The sequence below is a fragment of the Gorilla gorilla genome, chromosome 20 (genome assembly GCF_029281585.2).
Source record: "Gorilla gorilla gorilla isolate KB3781 chromosome 20, NHGRI_mGorGor1-v2.1_pri, whole genome shotgun sequence".
NCBI classification, from domain to species: Eukaryota; Metazoa; Chordata; class Mammalia; order Primates; family Hominidae; genus Gorilla; species Gorilla gorilla.
The window spans coordinates 28,731,299-28,750,130 of NC_073244.2; the positions used below are offsets into that span (position 1 = coordinate 28,731,299).

Genomic DNA, 18,832 nt, shown 5'->3' on the forward strand with positions numbered 1-18,832 from the left:
ACAGTATTACTGCTGATATTGCCCCCCCTCCGAAAGGTAAATTATAGTCTGAATTTAACCATAAGGAAACATTAGTTTTATGGAAAGTTCAAGATAGAGATATCTCCCATGTTCTGTAACTTTTAGTAGCGATTTTAAATAGTATTTATTCAGCACTGAGAGAGCAGGTATCTCCTAACAATTTTTTTAGAATTTTCTGGGAAATAAATACCATACTGCTTCAATGAGTGTTTTCTTAATCTTGTACTGCATAGACATAATAAAGAACACAGATGAAACCACAACATTACATGCTCTCTGTCTTCACTAAAAACCCCAGGTTTTCCCCAATATGAATTTTGAGTATCTACACTTTCCCATGTTCAACAGCCACAAAAGGACATTTTTAATATTGCAGCTTATAAATTCATAGTGAGATTTCTGCATGGCATATAAGAAGCCATAATATAGAGAAAGCTCTGGTATACAGAAAAAAATATATTTTTCAGAGACTTTGATTATTGTAAGAATTTTTTAAAGCAGTTAAGACAAACTCATTAGGGAGGAAAAACACAGGTACAGAAGTACAGGTTTGCAAGTACTAAACGTATGTTTCCTGGAGGAAGAATAGTGGACACAGATCTTGATCTCAGACATGTTTAGCTGAAAAAGAAAAGGCCATTTTTTTCTCTTTCTCCTCCTTCCCTAGGATTCTTTCTCAGATAAAATTTTCTAGACAAATTACACCTGCATCTTGAGAATATGCCTTTAAAAGTGTCAGCACCACAGGTCTACCTGCTGTCACCACATCCACAGGCAGAAGAACCAAGACAGAAAAACTCCATCCATTTCTGTCCTTTATAGCAGAAGAGATGAAGAAACAATGAGTAGCCCCACAGAGATAAAAATATGCTTTTCTTTATTTTGTCCTCAGGAGCCATCCCCTGACACAGGCACCAGCAATTTCTGCCACAGTAATGTAAATATGGGCCACGGTGTACTGTCCCTACCAAATCCAAACAGAACAGGTTCTTGGACCACCCTTTAATGCAAAGATGGAACTTAACTCTCATACATGTATTATGAATTCCTCATACTTGATTCTGGCCTCACCTTAGAGTCACATGAGCCACTTAATTAAAACAACATGGATGCTTCCACCAAGAACAATAAACAGAATCCATGGAAAGGGCACCAGTAAAGAGAGTTCTGCAAAATGGCCAGGTGATACTAATTAGAAGCCTGGGCTGATAATCCCTTAACTAAGCATTTCCTCTCAAGCTCTAACGAGCTTATAAATGACTTGGTAATTTTGGCCCCACTCTATGAAATGTAATTCTGCAGGTATGGAAAGGGTCCATAAATGGGTCATTTAAACAAGTGCACTGTCAATAATGATGTTGCTCCCACTGGGCTTATTATTAGCATTAGTTAGAGAAATGAGGCAGAACACAGATACTTCTGGTACAAATGAAAACAATCATTCTTCATCCTAAAGTATTATATTATTTGCTGACTCTTTAAAATTTACAGAGAAAACAGAAAGCAGCAATTTCTGAGTAAGTCAGCATTTGGAAAACAACGTGTGCACATGTACTAATGCAATGTTTATTAAGCAGGTGCTATGTGCTCAATAGTATGTTAGAGTACTGTGATAGCACATTATGTGATTTAATCCTAATAACATCCTTTCAGTTGATACTAAGTGTTCAATAATTCCAAGGCTTTAAAGGACCCAGCATTTTTATTTCTACTTGTTTATCTGTCATTGATTTTTCAAAAAATGCATAGAATAAAAGCTAACTACAGACAGATGAAAGGGATACAGATGGAAAGAGCTTAATAAAATTTAGATAAATTTTTATTCTGTTTATATTTACTTTCTTGTGACTTGTGAATCAACTGCAAAGAATAGAAAATAGAAAAGAAAACAGAAATCAGCTGCAGGAACAGAAAACAAGTTGCTAAATAATGTCTCTGCAAGCACTGGTTTTAATAAAAAATTTGTAAAGTAAGATTCTATAATACATACTTTATATTTCCCATTTATCTGCTTGTAAGTCTCAGAAAATGTTGAGCACCAGCTCTAAAAAGGCAACAGTATTCATGACCCAAAACTGTGATCTCTTCTAATCAGTTCTTTGAGGCAAGACTCCAGGGTAGGGCCAGACATAAATAAGGCCTCCAAAAAGGGTGAATATGAACAGGGCTGGGGCAGAGTGTAGAGCCAATGTACAATTCTGTTCTCTATGGCACTGGGGGGTATTGTAAGTTCTTTTTTTTTTAATCTTACTTAAGTAAACTTAAATCTGAGTTTGTATAATTTTAATCTTTTTTAGCCACTGCCCTGTAAATTTTATATTACATACTAATAAGCAATTTTTTAAAAAATCCCTTAAGGTTTTCTATAATAATTTTTTTAGAAGAAAAATAAGTATTCTTAGCAGGGTAAAAGAACTACAAATAATAATAACAACTCTTCCAATTATAAGTTCAGGTGTAGACATCAGAAACCACAATATAAAGAAAGTGGCTCAAATAAAGCCCAAGTTGTTTTTTGCACATCTATTTATTGTACCCACCATATGATGCATAATTCAACCATTTTTCCAGTTGTTAGTTTAGACTAAAACTTCCAGGATGGTAGGAATCATGACTGCTTCATCAATTTTTTTTTTTTTTTTTTTTTTTGAGACTGAGTCTCACTTTGTTGCGGAGGCTGGAGTGCAATGGTGTGATCTCGGCTCACTGTAGTCTCCACCTAACAGGTTAAAGAGATTCTCCTGCCTCAGCCTCCCAAGTAGCCAGGACTACAGGCATGAGCCAGCACACCTGGCTAAAATATGTTGGTTTATTCAACACATTATTCAATATGGTGAAATCCCTATTTCACCATGTTGGCCAGGCTGGTCTCGAACTCCTGACCTCAGGTGATCCACCGTCTTGGCTTCCCAAAGTACTGGGATTACAGGTATGAGACACTGCACCCAGCCTGCTTCATCTATTTTTTTTTATGGCTATATGAAATTGAAGCAATTAGTTTATCTCTTTGAGCCTCCAGACCTCCAGATTTTTTACTCAAGTACCAGGGATCTGTTCTGGACATTCTCAAATGTCTCAGAGATACGTAGGTGATTGTGAGAGGGTTCCCAGTGAACCTGGGCTGATGGTCCAATGATAAGACAGGCAGAGAAGACTCAGGATGATTCTAAATAAAAAATGGAACTACTTTGGCTGAACTCCAGAATCTGGGTTGCCTGTCCTGATTTGCTAGCTGTTGGGTAAGTAGAAGGACAAGAATACTCTACTCCAGTACCACATTTTACAAGTAGGTATAGTTGTGGTGTGGCTCTGGATACTTTGTGGCCTTAAGATGCTTGTTTACACTTACAGATTCTGCCATCAGATTCTATTTACTCCTGGAGCCTCTCACATAACTGGGGCAGGTTAATGAAGATGTGAAAGGTCAAAAAGCCACACTCTCAAAAAAGGAAATTAAAATGTCTATGTTGATATCTCACAATGCAGAAAATGCCTCCTGTTGGTTTTCTGTAAATTCTCAATCCAAAGTCTGGCTTTGCCTTGTAAATTCCAGGCAGAGGCCAGGTCTTATTTGCAAATTCTAGGTGAAATCAACCTCACTCTGCATTTTTGGGTGTTACAGCAAGTAAAGTGAAATGAAAGGAGAGATCCCCTCATAGAGGCTGCTCTAGAACATTCTAAATAATATTTTACCTGAAAAAAGCTGACACAAGATGAACATAAGCAGACAGTTTATTTGGGTCAAGCTTAAGGATTTTAACTTGAGACAAAATATTCAAGTTGCCTGGAATCTACGCTTTCATTAGCAGCACTTACAAGTGGATTTGCAAAGGCAAAAAAAAAAAAAAAAAAAAAAGAGGTACAGTGAATGAGCTGATACAAAATTGGTTGTGAGAAATTTTACTTATGTAAAGAAATAACTTTAATAATTGATTGCATATACATCAAGGTTAAGGGTATGGAATTTAGTGTCCAGAGTGGAATTATTGGTCTAATTTAAAGCTACTTGTGGCAATCGTGAACAGTTTCAAGAGATAAATACATAGCTGGAGAAAAGGGAGAAAAACATAACTGTGCTCATTTTAATGGCTCTCTGACTTTGATAACTAAAAGGACTTGCATTCCTCAGATAAAAACTTTTTTTTTCTTTTCAATTCTCAAGACCTAGATTTAGAATTTGGAGCTGCAAATTCAGGTCCTGCATGGGTAAAGTAGCAGCAGGTGGTATCTGAATATTTGTGGGCATTATAGCATGAGGAGGGAGGGAGAATTGGATTCTCACGTCTACAGGTCTACTCAATGCACATATTTTACTCTGATTGGGTTTCTGTGCCCCATGGTCACTGAATCAGTTTCAGGTCTGAAGACACAAGTCATTGAAAGAGGTAAAACGGTTAATATCTGACCTATAAAGTTTGTAGAAATCTGTTCTAGCCTCTCTAAAAGTGACTGCAGAGGATGATAGATACCAAGCAGGCAGAGACACAATTCCACCTGCATATTTAGGGTACAGCATGCACTTCGCAGCACAATTGTGAATGGACTGGAAGCCTGAGTGGAAAAGGCCCATCTATAGTAAAGCTTAGTTGGTACCCTATGTGTTTATATTATGTCTGGTAATTCTAAACAAGGTTTGGAAAATACAGTTAGAAGCAAAATTTTCTTCAGCCCCAGAGGAATTAAATAATAACAGAACAGAAAGAAAACTGTTTTACACAATTACATGTGAATGTGACATGCATTACAGTCAATTTGCTCAAGAGATTGCAAAGACAGAAAGACAGTCACCATAATTCATCTACAAGTAGAATTTACAGCACCATGTCATACATAGTTCATCCTGAATTCATTTGGTAGTTGGGAAGGCCATCCCTGTATACTAACTGGTTATAATCAATGACAAAGTAAACTTTTCACATCTTCATGACTAGAGGTAGTTATGCAACTTGAACCCCAGGGCCTGCTGAAGGTAGGCTTTGACTCTTCTACAAAAAGTGTTGATTCGGGTGCTATCTTTTTGGCTATTTACATTTTAAAGCAATAGGTCTCTACTCCCTGAGCACTGGGCTAGAACACTCCTGCTTTCCCTCTCTTGGTGGCTAGTGTACTCTCTTGACCCCACCATCTGCCACTGAGGCACAGCCCACAGCACAGGGCTCACAGCTGGAAACTCACATCTTAGGTGAACCCCAATTGCCACAGCAGCACTCCAGTGCCACATCAGACAGTGAAGCCTGAGCAGCAGGAGGAAAGTCTGCAGGCCTCCTGGGTAGAATTGCACCTTCATAATAATAGAAAAGGGAGCAGTGTTTCAGCCTCAGTTTTTATTTATAATGGTGACATGAAAAAAATACCGCTGGATTTTAGCATGAGTCCAGATAGAGATAGCTCTGAGAGTTCTTACTGTGACAGCCCACGTCTTTCACAGACACCACGGAATACTAATAGAGCTTCTGAAACAGATACACAATGCATTAGAGAGAAAAACAGCTCTTATTCTAAGATTTTATTGAGAGAAAAAAGTTAAAAGTGTCTTAAGAAAAAACTGATTAGATATAAGATTGATCAAGTCAGCCAGAAAATATTTCCCTAAGAAGAATTTCTCTCCAAACACCCAAGTGTATAGCTACTCTCAGCAAGAGAAACATGAGCATTATTGAATAAAGGGGGTATATTCTCAGCACATTTTTTTTTTTTTTGAGATGGAGTTTCATTCTTGTTGCCCAGGGTGGAGTGCAATGGCATGATCTTGGCTCACTGCAACCTCTGCCTCCTGGGCTCAAGTGATTCTCCTGTCTCAGCCTCCCAAATAGCTGGGACTATAGACACGCACCACCACACCTGGCTAATTCTGTATTTTTGGTAGAAACAAGGTTTCACCATGTTGTCCAGGCTGGTCTCAAACTCCTGACCTCAGGTGATCCACCCACCTTGGCCTCCCAAAGTGTTGAGATTACAGGCATGAGCCACAGCGCCCGGCTCTCAGCAGAATTTTAAAAGATTTATCTTCCATCTCTGCTGCTCTCTTATTTCCTAACCATTGAATGTGAGATCTACACTGGAATATATCTGACAACTTCCACCAGCACTTTTTTATAAAAATTTGAAATCTGACTGTGTTAATACAGTAGAATATATTAGAGATTGCAACATACCTAACTGGAGAGCTATTACAGTTTTCGAGTAGCCATATCACCTGTCTTTATTTATCCTGTAATAGCAGCATACAAATTTGGTAAAATATATGACACTAAAATTATGCCTACCTATAATTTTTCCTATTGGATAAATTAATAAGCATGTCAGACTAACATCTACTGTAACAATTTAATGGTAAAATTTTTGGGATAGCAGATATGAATATATAAGTATGAATAATTTTATGTACTAGTCATAATGTATGTAAGATTTTTTAAAATTATCTGAACTATAATTCAGTTGAAACACTATATTTCAAAAGTATGAATAACAATATTAAAATAAGGAATTCAATCAAAGTAAATATTGTCACCTTAAATTTATACTATTGTAGAAAATACTGTTTAATTTACATGAATGCAGGTTGTCTACAAACACTACACATAACTATACTAACTGTACTGAAGCAACCCAAGTACAACAGACTCCACTGTTCAGTTTATACACTGAACTCTTCTGGCTTTCGCAGTGTAAGTATTTCAGCCTGCAAATAATCACCTTGAATAATCGGGTTTCTGCCAAAGAACTTACTCAGGATCTTTTAGTCTTTATTATTCTGTATTGCTAAATTAATCCGATCTTTGTGCTTAACTTTATTAGGCTCTTGAAATAAATTTTACTCTCAACAAATCTGTGTCTACTTTAAAGACTAAAGATAAAAAAAATATAATCTTTTTCAAGAAAAAAGGAAAGCAAGGAATCTCAGGTCCCAGATAAAGACAATTCTGATTCAAAAGAATGACAAAAGGTTTGTTTCATTTCTAATATGATTTACATATATTTCAAAAAGCAGAAGAAATATATACATATAATCTAAACCTTTTTTTAAAAATCAGCAAGTTATCCACCCTTATTTTCACATATGAGAATAAAGCCTCTTATTTCTAATTTATATTTTCTCTTACAAAAGCCAGGTCTCTGGACAAGTTCTTGAACTCTTGGACATCTGAATTTTGCACACTGTGTACACTTAAAAGAATGTTTATGGGGGGAAAAGCAGAAGAGAGAAAATTGTTATAAAAAAAACCATGGGTTCACATGAATAAAGCAAATTCTTAGAGATCTATGAAGAGACTTAGAATCTGACAGTAATAATCGGGGACTACATCTCACAGGCACTAATGGAGAGCTCATTGAAGAAAATTAACAACAATATTAGGACCTGAACTCAACAGCTGACCAAATAAATAGTCCTAATAGACATCTACAGAACTCTTCATCTAAAAAATACCATAACATACATTCTTCTCATCACCACATGGCACATACTCTAAAATTGACCACACAATCAGAAATAAAACAATTCTCAGCAAATTCAAAAATCCCAAAACGATACAAGGCACACACACAGTTTACAGCTTAAGAGAAACACAATTCAATACCAATAAAACAACTGGAAACTATACAATTAAATAAAAATTAAATGGCCTATACTTGAATAACTTTTTGGTAAATAATGAAATTAAGGCAGAAACCAAGAAGTGTTTTGAAACAAATAAGAACAAAAATACAACACACCAGAATCTCTGCAATACAGCTAAGGCAGTGTTAAAAGAAAAATTTATATCATTAAATCCTCAGATCAAAAAGTTAGAAAGATCTCAGTTTAACAATCTGACATCATAAAAAAAGACTGAGAGCAACAAAAGCAAATCAGCCCCTAAGCTAGCAAAAGACAGGAAATAACCAAAATCAGATCTGAACTGAAGGAGATTTAGACATGAAAAACTACAAAATTATCAAGAAATCCAGACATTAAATCTATTTTAAAAAAGTAAATAAACTATGAGCTAGATTAATGAAGATACAAATAAACACAATTAGAAATGACAAAAAGAGACATTACCACTGACCCCACAAAAATATACTGAAGTCTGCTACGCACATAAAAAAAAAAAAACTAGAATAAAAAATTTATTGAACAAATACATCCTCCCAAAACTCAACACACACACACACACAAAATCAAAGCCCTAAATAGATAGATAAGCTCAAAAAATTGAATTAGTAATAAGTAGCCTACCAACTAAATGAAGCTCAGGACCAAACATACTCACAGCTGAATTCTACCAGATGTACAAATAGAAGCTGATATTATTTCTACTAGAACAATTTCAAAAGATTAAAAAGCAGAAACTCCCCCCCAACTCATTATGTAAGAACAGCATCATTCTGATACCAAAACCTAACAGAGATAAAACAGAAAAAGGCAACTTCAGGCCAATATCCTTGAAAATTGATGCCAAAATCAACAAACAGCTGGGCCCGGTGGCTCATGCCTGTAATCGCAGCACTTTGGGAGGCCAAGGTGGGTTGATTCCCTGAGGTCAGGAGTTCAAGGCCAGCCTGCCCAACGTGATGAAACCCCGTCTCTTCTCAAAACACGAAAAAATTAGCTTGGCATGGTAGCACACACCTGTAATCCCAGCTACTTGAGAGGCTGAGGCAGGAGAATCACTTGAACCTGGGAGTCAGAGGTTGCAGTGAACCAAGATTGCACCACTGCACTCCAGCCTGGATGACACAGTGAGACTCCATCTCAAAAAAAAAAAAAAGAAAAAAGAAAAGAAAAGAAATCTTCAACAAACTACTAGCAAACCAAATCCAGCAGCATATCAAAAAGCTAACCCACTATGATCAACTATGGTTTATTGTGGGGATTCAAGGTTTGTTCAACATACACGAATCAATAAATGTGATTCATCACATAAACAGAATTAAAGACAGAAATCACAAGATTATCTCAATAGATGCACAAAAAGCTTTCCATAAAATTGAACATTTTTCATGTTAAAAACCCTCAACAAACTACGCAGTGATGGTATATACGTCAAAATAGTAAGTTATCTATGACAAATCCACAGCCAAAATACTGAATGGACAAAACCTGGAAGCATTCCTTCTTGAAAACTGGCACAAGACAAGGATGCCTTCTCTCAACACTCATATATTCAACATAAAATTGGCAGTCTTAGCCAGAGCAATCAGGCAAAAGATAAAAATAAAAGGCATCCAAACAAAAAGAGAGGAAGTCAAACTACCCCTATTTGCAAACAACATGATTCTACATCTGGAAACCCATATACTCTCAGCAGAAAAGCTCTTTAAACTTACAAACAACTTCAGTAAAGTCTCAGGATATAAAAGAAATGTATAAAAATTAGTAGTAACCCTATATATCAAGAACATCTAGACCAAATCCGAATCAAAAACACAATCCCATTCACAACTGCCACAGAAAAGAATAACATATCTAGAAATACAGATAACCAGAAAGGTAAAAGATCTCTATGACAAGAATTACAAAACAATGCTTAAAGAAGCCAGAGATGACACAAACAAATGGAAAACCACTTTATGCTCATGAATAAAAAAGATCACTATCATAAAAATGGCCATACTGCTTAAATAAATCTACAGATGTAATGCTAATTCAATCAAACCACCAAAATATTTTTTAACAGAACTAAAAATCAACTATTTTAAAATTCACATGGAACCAAAAAAGAGCCTGAATAGCCAAGGCAATCATAAGCAAAAACAAGAAAGCTGGAGGCATTACATTACCTGACTTCAAACTATACAACAGTGCTACAGTAAACAAAGCAACATGGTACTGGTACAAAAACAAACTCATAGGCCAATGCAACAGAATAGGGAGCCCAGAAATAATGCCACACACCTAAAACCATCTGATCTTCAACAAAGGTGACAACAGGAATGTGGGAAGAATTTCCTATTTAATAAATGGTGCCAGAATAACTAGCTAGCACTAGGTAGCAGATTGAAACTGGACCCTTTTAAAACACCATATAAAAAAATCAACTCAAGGTAAATAAAATACTTAAATGTTAATCTTAAAAATTATAAAAAAAAAAAAAACCAAAAACCCTGGAAGATAAGAAGTGCCATTCTAGACATAGAAACTGTCAAAGATTTCATGAAGATATCAAAAGCAATTGCAAAAGTTGACAAATGGGACCTAAATAAACTAATGATCTTTTTTCACAGCAAAGGAAACTAGCAACACAGTAAAGAGACACCCTACAAAATAATAGGAAATATTTGCAAACTATGCTTCTGACAAAGGTTTACTATCCAGAATCCGTAAGGAGCTAAAACAAGTTTACAAGAAAAAAAAAACTAACTTAAAAGAAGACCAAAAAAAAAAACATGAAAAAGATGTTTGTCTTCAAAAGGAGACAAACATGTGGCTAACAAGCATATAAAAAAATGCTCATCACTAATCGTTAGAGAAATGCAAAAGAAAACCACAACAAGAAATCATCTCAAACCAGTGAGAATGGCAATTATTATAATTCAACCATTGTGAAAAGCAGTGTGGTGATTCCTCACTAAACTAAAAACAAAATTACCATTTGACCCAGTAACCTCACAACGGGGTTTATACCTAAAAATATATAAATTATTCTATCATAAAGACACATGCATGATCACATTCATTGCAGTACTATTCACAATAGCAAAGACATGGAATCAACCTAAATGCCTATCAATGGTAGACTGGATAAAGAAAATACGGTATGGTTGGGCATGACGGCACATGTCTGTAATCCAGCACTTTGGGGGCTGAGCCAGGTGGATTGCCTGAGCTCAGGAGTTTGAGACCGGCATGGACAACATGGCAAAATCCCATCTATTAAAAAAAAATACAAAAAGAAAAATTAGCTAGGCATGGTGGCACAAGCCTTTAGTCTTAGCTACTTGAGAAGCTTAGATAGAAGAGGATTGTTTGAGCCTGAGTGGGTGAGTTTCAGCGAGCCAAGATCACACCACTGCACTGCAGCCTGGGAAAAAAAGTGAGACCCTGTCTCCAAAAATAACAAAAAATAAAAAACCTAATAAAAACAAAATATCGGCCGGGTGCAGTGGCTCACACCTGTAATCCCAGCACTTTGGGAGGCCAAGGCGGCAGATCACCTCAAGTCAGGAGTTCAAGACCAGCCTGGCCAACATGGCAAAACCCCATCTATACTAAAAATACAAAAATTAGCTGAGTGTGGTGGCACACGACTGTAATCCCAGCTACTTGGGAGGCTGTGGCAGAAGAATTGCTTGAACCCGGGAGGTGGAGGTTGCAGTGAACTGAGATCATGCCACTGCACTCCAGCCTGTGTGATACAGTGAGATTCCATATCAAAACAAACAAACAAATATGGTACATAAACATGATGACATCATGAAATACTGTGTGGCCGTTAAAAAAAAAAAAAAAAAGAGTATGTCCTTTGCAGCAACATGGATGAAGCTGGAGATCACTATTCTTAGAAAACTGATACAGAAACAGAAAACCAAATGCATGTTATTATTTATAAGTAAGAGATAAATAAGAACACATGAACACAGAGGGGAAAAAAGACACTGAGGCCTAGTTGAGGGTGGGAGGACTAAAAGGGTCAGAAAAAGTACCTTTTTGGTGCTATGATTAGTACTGCAGTGACAAAATAATCTCCAGACCAAACTCCCATGACACAATTTTAGCTGTATAACAAACCTGCACATGTACCCCTGAACCAACCAAAAATAAAAGTTAAAAGAAAAAAATCCCTCGATTGGAGAAAGTGCAATGCAGGTGGAAGGACTGGTTTGTGCTATAGATAGTGGCCCAGGTGGGGCTGTACTGCGATTCATTTCTGGGTCCATGCAGCCAGATAAGATTATGAATCCTAGGCTGGTGGAGAAACCTAGGTCGAGAACCCTAGGCTGGTGGAGAAAACAGGATGCTACTGCACATTCCGTGTCTGAAAATAGGGATATGCCAGGAGACTTGTAGATACTTTTGTAGGTTTTTGGCCAAAAAAACCACTAGGATCAAAAATGCTGTGGTAAAATTCCTCAGGGTGGTGCCTTGTCCGGAGAGGGGTGTGGACACATCAATGTCTAGTGGGTGTTTGTGAGTGGGTGGAAATCCTCTGCTGGCAGCTGTGGCAAAAGGGGGTTTGTCATCAGATCTCCTTTAAGTTTTCAGTCTTCTGTCACCCTGGGAGGAGACCTGGAATCAAAGAACAAGGGGCAGTGTGACAGCCTGTGTAGAGGAGAGCAGAGCTTCCCATTCCCAGACACCCAGAGTTTCATTCCAGGCCAGGAGTCTGTGATATCTTTCTTCTGGCACCAAATCTGCAGAGTTTGATGAACACCAACAATTCTCCAACAGCAACTCATTGTCTAACACTTGAATTCTGACACCACCCAGAGTCAGCACAGACCCTGATTCAGGGCTCAGTCCCACAACATTGTCCTCACTGCAGATGCCAGTCACAAACCCCATGGGCTCATCTATGCTTCTGACCTACTGTTTAAAAACTGGGGACTCCCATAACCTTTTTGAAATTCAATAATCTGATACAGCTACTCACAGAACTCAGCAGAACACTGTAGTTATATTCACTGGATTCAAATAAAATATACAACCCCCAAAAAGTCAAATGGAAGAAAAGCATAGAATTAAGAAACAAGGTGGGAAAAGATGAAGCATATAGATAACAAACAGCCAGGATTAATAAAATTCTCTATCCTCTGTGTTCTCCAGGAACACTTATGAAAAGAAACACCCTTCCCATTGTGACTTAGATGGTGCTCTCTTTTCTTACCTACTACACAGCCAGGAAAACACTCTGCATATTTTCTTTTCTCGTTAAAAAAATCAGCTGTATTTGTCTTCAGTGGTCAACATAAAATACTTCTTAATCAAACTTCACTTATTTTCTTCCCACAGGCTCCTGAACTCTGAGCTACTCTCAGTCTGAGCCACCATACAACCTCATTTTATGCTACTGCAGATTCAGTGTCTGAAGAACACTCCTAAGAACACACTGACTTCAGGGTAAAACATTCTCTGATCTAAAATCTGATTATTTCACCCTTCATTTAAATATTCCCCTCACCTTCTTTCTAATCTTATTTGTTTTCCCTAGGAAAAAAAGCCCTTTTCTACCTAATCTTTGTAATCCTTAAAGATCTTATAGTTGGTACTTCCTCCTGTTGCAATACTCCTTTGGAATTCTTTTTTTTTTTTAATGTACATCTAGCTGGTTATTTTAAAACCTCTCAAAACTGCCTCAAAACAGTAACAATTTTATCTTCAATAAGACACTCCCAAACCCCTTCTATCTTAACCTTAACTGCATCTGCCTGTGGGGCCCCAGCTTTCCAGGGCTCTGTAACTTCTCTCACTATAGAGGCTTCTTCCATGGCTGGGGTAAGCAGGCTGGGACATCTGCAGGAAAGGCTTTCCAGAAGGAACTAAATGGGCCTTTAATAACCTCGGTTTGCCGGCTCAAAATTAACCTTAGCTTGCAGTCATTGGGCTCAAGCTTTAATTACATGTCAGAGTCATTCACTTAGTTTTTGAAACTAAGTGTTTGAAAAATCCAGCAAAATGATTCAAAAACAGTGTTCATATAAGAAAATTTTAAGGTGCTTACCTTTTGTACCTCAGTAAGAGAAGCAAATGTATTTATTTCTTTTGGACAATAAACCATTATTTTATTTTTTGTATTAAAAATCATGAGGTAAACAGTTATATGGGAACACTTCTAGGAGGTACCTAGTTTCATCACATAAAATTTACCATTAAACTCAGAAATTGAAATAACAGGATATAGAACAAAGATACTTACTTTTGCAAATTTACCCTGCAAAAAAAGAAACTGATGTTTTCACGAATCTATGTAACTCACCAATTATCTACCACATTTTCTTGTGGAAATATATTAATTCTCTATAGCCAAAATGGAAGAAAAAATGTTCTTATTTTTTTCCCTGGTAGCTAACATTCCAAAAGCTAGATGGAATTGTTTGAAATCACTCAGCCATAAAAACCACACCTGAGGTCAGGGCGCAGTGGCTCACACCTGTAATCTCAGCACTTTGGGAGGCCAAGGCAGGTGGATCATGAGGTCAGGAAATCAAGACCATCCTGGCTAACATGGTGAAACACCGTCTCTATTAAAAATACAAAAAAAAATAGCTGGGTGTGGTGGCGGGTGCCTGTAGTCCCAGCTACTTGGGAGGCTGAAGCAGGAGAATGGTGTGAACCTGGGAGGCGAAGCTTGCAGTGAGCGGAGATCCTGCCACTGCACTCCAGGCTGGGTGACAGAGCGAGATTCTGTCTCAAAAAAAAAAAAAAAAGAAAGAAAAGAAAAGAAAACCACACCTGAGAAAACTCCTAAATTCACTCTGAGAAAGAAAAAGGTGAATGAGAATTTTCAACAAATGAAATATATAATTAGATATTATTTTTTGATACTCACCTTTTTATGCCCTTTGTAAATATTTTCTTACCTTTCAAGCCCTACTAATAAGATGCAATTTACAGTTAAAAAACTGAGGTCAGCCAGGCACAGTGGCTCACACCTGCAATCCCAGCACTTTGGGAGGCCAAGGCGGGCAGATTACTTGAGGTCAGAATTTTGAGCTCAAACAGCCTGGCCAACATGGTGAACCCCCATCTCTACTAAAAATACAAAAAGTAGCCAGGTGTGGTGGTGGGCACCTGTAGTCCCAGCTACTTGGGAGGCTGAGGCATGAGAATCACTTGAACTTGGGATGCAGAGGTTGCAGTGAGCTGAGATTGCTCCACTGCACTCCAGCCTGGGCAACAGAGGAAAACACTGTCTAAAACAAAAAAGTCCGTGTGCGGTGGCTCACGTCTGTAATCCCAGCACTTTGGGAGGCCAAGGTGGGTGGATCACGAGGTCAAGAGTTCGAGACCAGCCTGGGCAATATGGTGAAATTCCATCTCTACCAAAAATACAAAAATTAGCCAGGCGTGTGGGTGCACGCCTGTAGTCCCAGCTACTTGGGAGGCTGAGACAGAAGAATTGCTTTAATCCGGGAGGCGGAGGTTACAGTGAGCCGAGATCATGCCACTGCACTCCAGCCTGGGTGACAGAGGGAGACTCCATCTCAAAAAAAAAGAAGAAAAAAAAAAACTAAGGTCAAAATAAGTGAACAAATCATTTAATCGTTTCAAGGTAGAGATATGTCTGATTCATGTGTCAAGTCAGGCCATCCAATTACTGAGAGATTCAGCCACCCCATCCTGTTCACTTAAGTGCTCAATAATCATTCTCTCAGGAGACTCTGAACTATGCCCCAGTGAGTGCCCCAGGTACATTTTACTTTGCAAGTTCTTGCACCATCTCACTGGGATCAGTTTCTTTTTCTTTGTCTTTGGAGTGCTATTTTTTTCCACAAACTTTTTACCATTTTTCTTTCACTATTTTTCTGTCCCCTAGGAGAATCCAGGGGCAAAAATTATTTTGGTTTCCCCTTCAATACCGGCATCTGATTGTCTGAACAGCAATGTGTCTCCAAGAAATGGAAGCTGGGTTGGGTAAAGACAATACTAATACCTCAAGGGGTTAGCTTTCCAAAAAAACAGGGCACCAGAAGATGCCTCTAAGCCCCAGGGCATTCACCTGCTCTCCTGAAAGGCTACATTCCATACCTCAGGTTGTCCTACAGGAGATGAGAGGCTACACTCCATACCTCAGGTTGTCTTATGAAAGATAAGAGGCTACACTCCATACCTCACTCAGGTTGTCTTATGGGAGATGAGAGGCTACACTCCATACCTCTGGTTGTCTTATGGGAGATGAGAGGCTACACTCCATATCTCTGGTTGTCTTATGGGAGAAAATGACCCAGGAGCTGATATTCACTAGATACTCTTGCAGACATAGCCATGGCCAGTATCTTGGTTTTTCCCCAGACAGTACTGAATCTCAGGTCCAAGGAAAAAACTGAAGGGTGGCTGAGGACACGTCTCCCTATAACTTTTCCAAAGGGAAACCCTGACCCAAAAAACATTCTGATAAGATATCTGTGTCTAGGGAAACTAGAAGAAAAAAACATTTACAAACAGAAAACAAATCTTTTTAAATGTGCCATCAAATGCTTTGTCAAAAAATGATTACAATAGGTATCAAAATGTACACTAAAGGACAAATAGTTGATCATGTGAATAAGGGAGGGGAAATTGGCGTTTGGGAATGTCAGAAGGAACTGGAAATTAAGTATTTTACTGCAAGTCAGAGTCAGGCTGGAGAAATAGGGGGTGGCAGATAGACTTGAGGCCCTGCTTGGGACACATGTGAAAAATGCAAGGAAACAGCAGTTCCCTGTGGGGTGTGAAAATAATTAAGTGGCTGGCAGTTAGACTGAGGAGGCTCTATTTCCTAATTTCTACTTTTAAAAAATCTAATTCGGCCAGGCGTGGCGGCTTACACCTATAATCCCAGCACTTTGGGAGGCCGAGGCGGGTGGATCACTTGAAATCAGGAGTTCGAGACCAGCCTGACCAAGACGGTGAAACCCCGTCCCTATTAAAAATACAAGTGGCACATGCCTGTAATCCCAGCTACTTGGGAGGCTGAGGCAGGAGAATCGCTTGAACCTGGGAGGCAGAGAGTCCAGTTAGCCTAGATGGCGCCATTGCACTCCAGCCTGGGCGACAAAGTGAAACTTGGTCTCAAAAAAAAAAAAAAAAAAAAAAATCTAATTCAAATGTATTTTTTGTAAATTACTACATTGGGGGAAAAAAAATTCAGGCTTAACACACTATAAACTGTCAATTAACCTCTGATTACATAACCAAGAAATTTCCATCTTCATGTTACAAATTAAGAAACCATGAGGCTGGGCGCCATGACTCACACCTATAATCCCAGCACTTTGGGAGGCTGAGGCGGGTGGATCATGAGGTCAGGAGATCGAAACCATCCTGGCTAACATGGTGAAACCCCGTCTCTACTAAAAAATACCAAAAAATTAGCCGGGGGTGTTGGCGGGCACCTGCAGTCGCAGCTACTCAGGAGGCTGAGGAAGGAGAATGGCGTGAACCTGGGAGGCGGAGCTTGCAGTGAGCTGAGATCGTGCACTGCACTCCAGCCTGGGCGACAGAGCGAAGCCTCCGTCTCAAATAAAAATAAAAATAAAAATAACAGGATGCCAGGCGCGGTGGCTCACGCCTGTAATCCCAGCACTTTGGGAAGCCGAAGCGGGCGGATCACAAGGTCAGGTGATCGAGACCATCCTGGCTAACACGGTGAAACCCCGTCTCTACTAAAAATACAAAAAACAATTAGCTGGGCTTGGTGGCGGGCGCCTGTAGTCCCAGCTACTCGGGAGGCTGAGGCAGGAGAATGGCGTGAACCCGGGAGGCGGAGCTTCCAGTGAGCCAAGATTCCGCTACTGCACTCCAGCCTGGGCGACAGAGCGAGACTCCATCTCAAAAAAAAAAAAAAAAAAAAAAACAGGACACTACATAACTGTACCTAACCAATTTTTGAATGTGGTTTTCTTCATTATGCACCTTATAAAACTCTTTCCATCAAACCCCTTCAATAGACCATAAACTACAATCCATAGCTGGGTGCTCTACAATTTTGGAATCACTCTTAGATTAAATTATTTAATATTTTTTCGGTGACTTCCATAAATTTTTAATAGGAGAAAACAGGAACTGGGAGCCTCACGGACCAAAGCTCTGCCCATTCATGAACCCACACCCCAAGTCAGGATTCTCCTCTGACTACCCTCCCACGGTCCCTGCACAATCTGGGAGAGACTCCGCGCTGAGGGCTAGCTGCCCCAAAAGGGCTCCAGGCCAGGGCACAATCACAGCGCAGAGAAGAGACACGACGCCCGGCGGCCCGCGCAGCCGCCATCTTATGGCTGAAGGGGACTGAGGTCGAGCTAGGCAAGGAGAACTTGTGGAGCTGACTGCGGGTAGGCTTGAGTCCCGCCACAGCCACTTCCCGCCGGTTCCAACCAGCCCAGGCCACTCTCTCAGTATGTCGGACCCGGCACACTCACCATTTCTAGGCTTCCAGGGGGCCCTGGCGACTTAGTTGTGGATCTCCCAATACCTGCAGGTCATAGGGCCACAGAGGCTGGGACTCTAGGAGCAGAGGGCACACAGCAGTAAGGACAAGGCCTTTACCTCCGGCTACAGCGAGAGACAAAGAACCGACCACATCCCGGAAGCCGACCTGTCCCCTCCAGCTGCCTGCCTGATTGGACATTCCCAGTCCAGCATCCCTGATTGGATAATGTTTAAGGCCCCGCCCTTTCAGGCCCTGAGTGACAGAAGATGTGATCAGATGCTGGCCTGAATGAAGAAAGAGAGCCAGCGTAGGCTGCAGCCTTTTCAGGCAGGGCTTCCTCCCTGAGCTGAGCCAGGCCCACCCCAGAGCATGGGAAAATTCTATCTCTTCTTTATTCTCTCTTTTTAAATGTATTTGAAATGTGAACAAATATATTTTACTGTCATGTTAATAATACATAAAACTTTTGTACAAGAGTAAATCAATTTTTACTTTAGTAATAGTGTATTATCAATACTAAAGGCCGGGCGCAGTGGCTTACGCCTTTAATCCCATCAGTTTGGGAGGCCGAGGCGGGTGGATCACCGGAGGTCAGAAGTTCAAGACCAGCCTGGTTGACATGGTGAAACCCCTTCTCTACTAAAAATACGAACATTAGTCAGGCGTGGTGGTGGGCGCCTGTAATCCCAGCTATTCAGGAGGCTGAGGCAGCAGAATCATTTGAACCCGGGAGGTGGAGATTGCAGTGAGCCAGGATCAAG

General features: G+C 39.5%; 1 protein-coding gene across 1 annotated transcript in view; it reads right to left on the minus strand.

The window, feature by feature from the left end:
- The window catches only part of LOC101146634 (zinc finger protein 676-like), a 47,318-nt gene extending 29,082 nt beyond the window's left edge, over positions 1 to 18,236 (minus strand). The window contains 2 exon segments of the mRNA XM_055372304.2: positions 11,650 to 12,232; positions 18,061 to 18,236. Of these exon segments, the coding sequence (XP_055228279.1) occupies positions 11,650 to 11,883 (234 nt within the window). The 5' untranslated portion in view covers positions 11,884 to 12,232; positions 18,061 to 18,236.
- Positions 18,237 to 18,832: the final 596 nt, after the last annotated feature.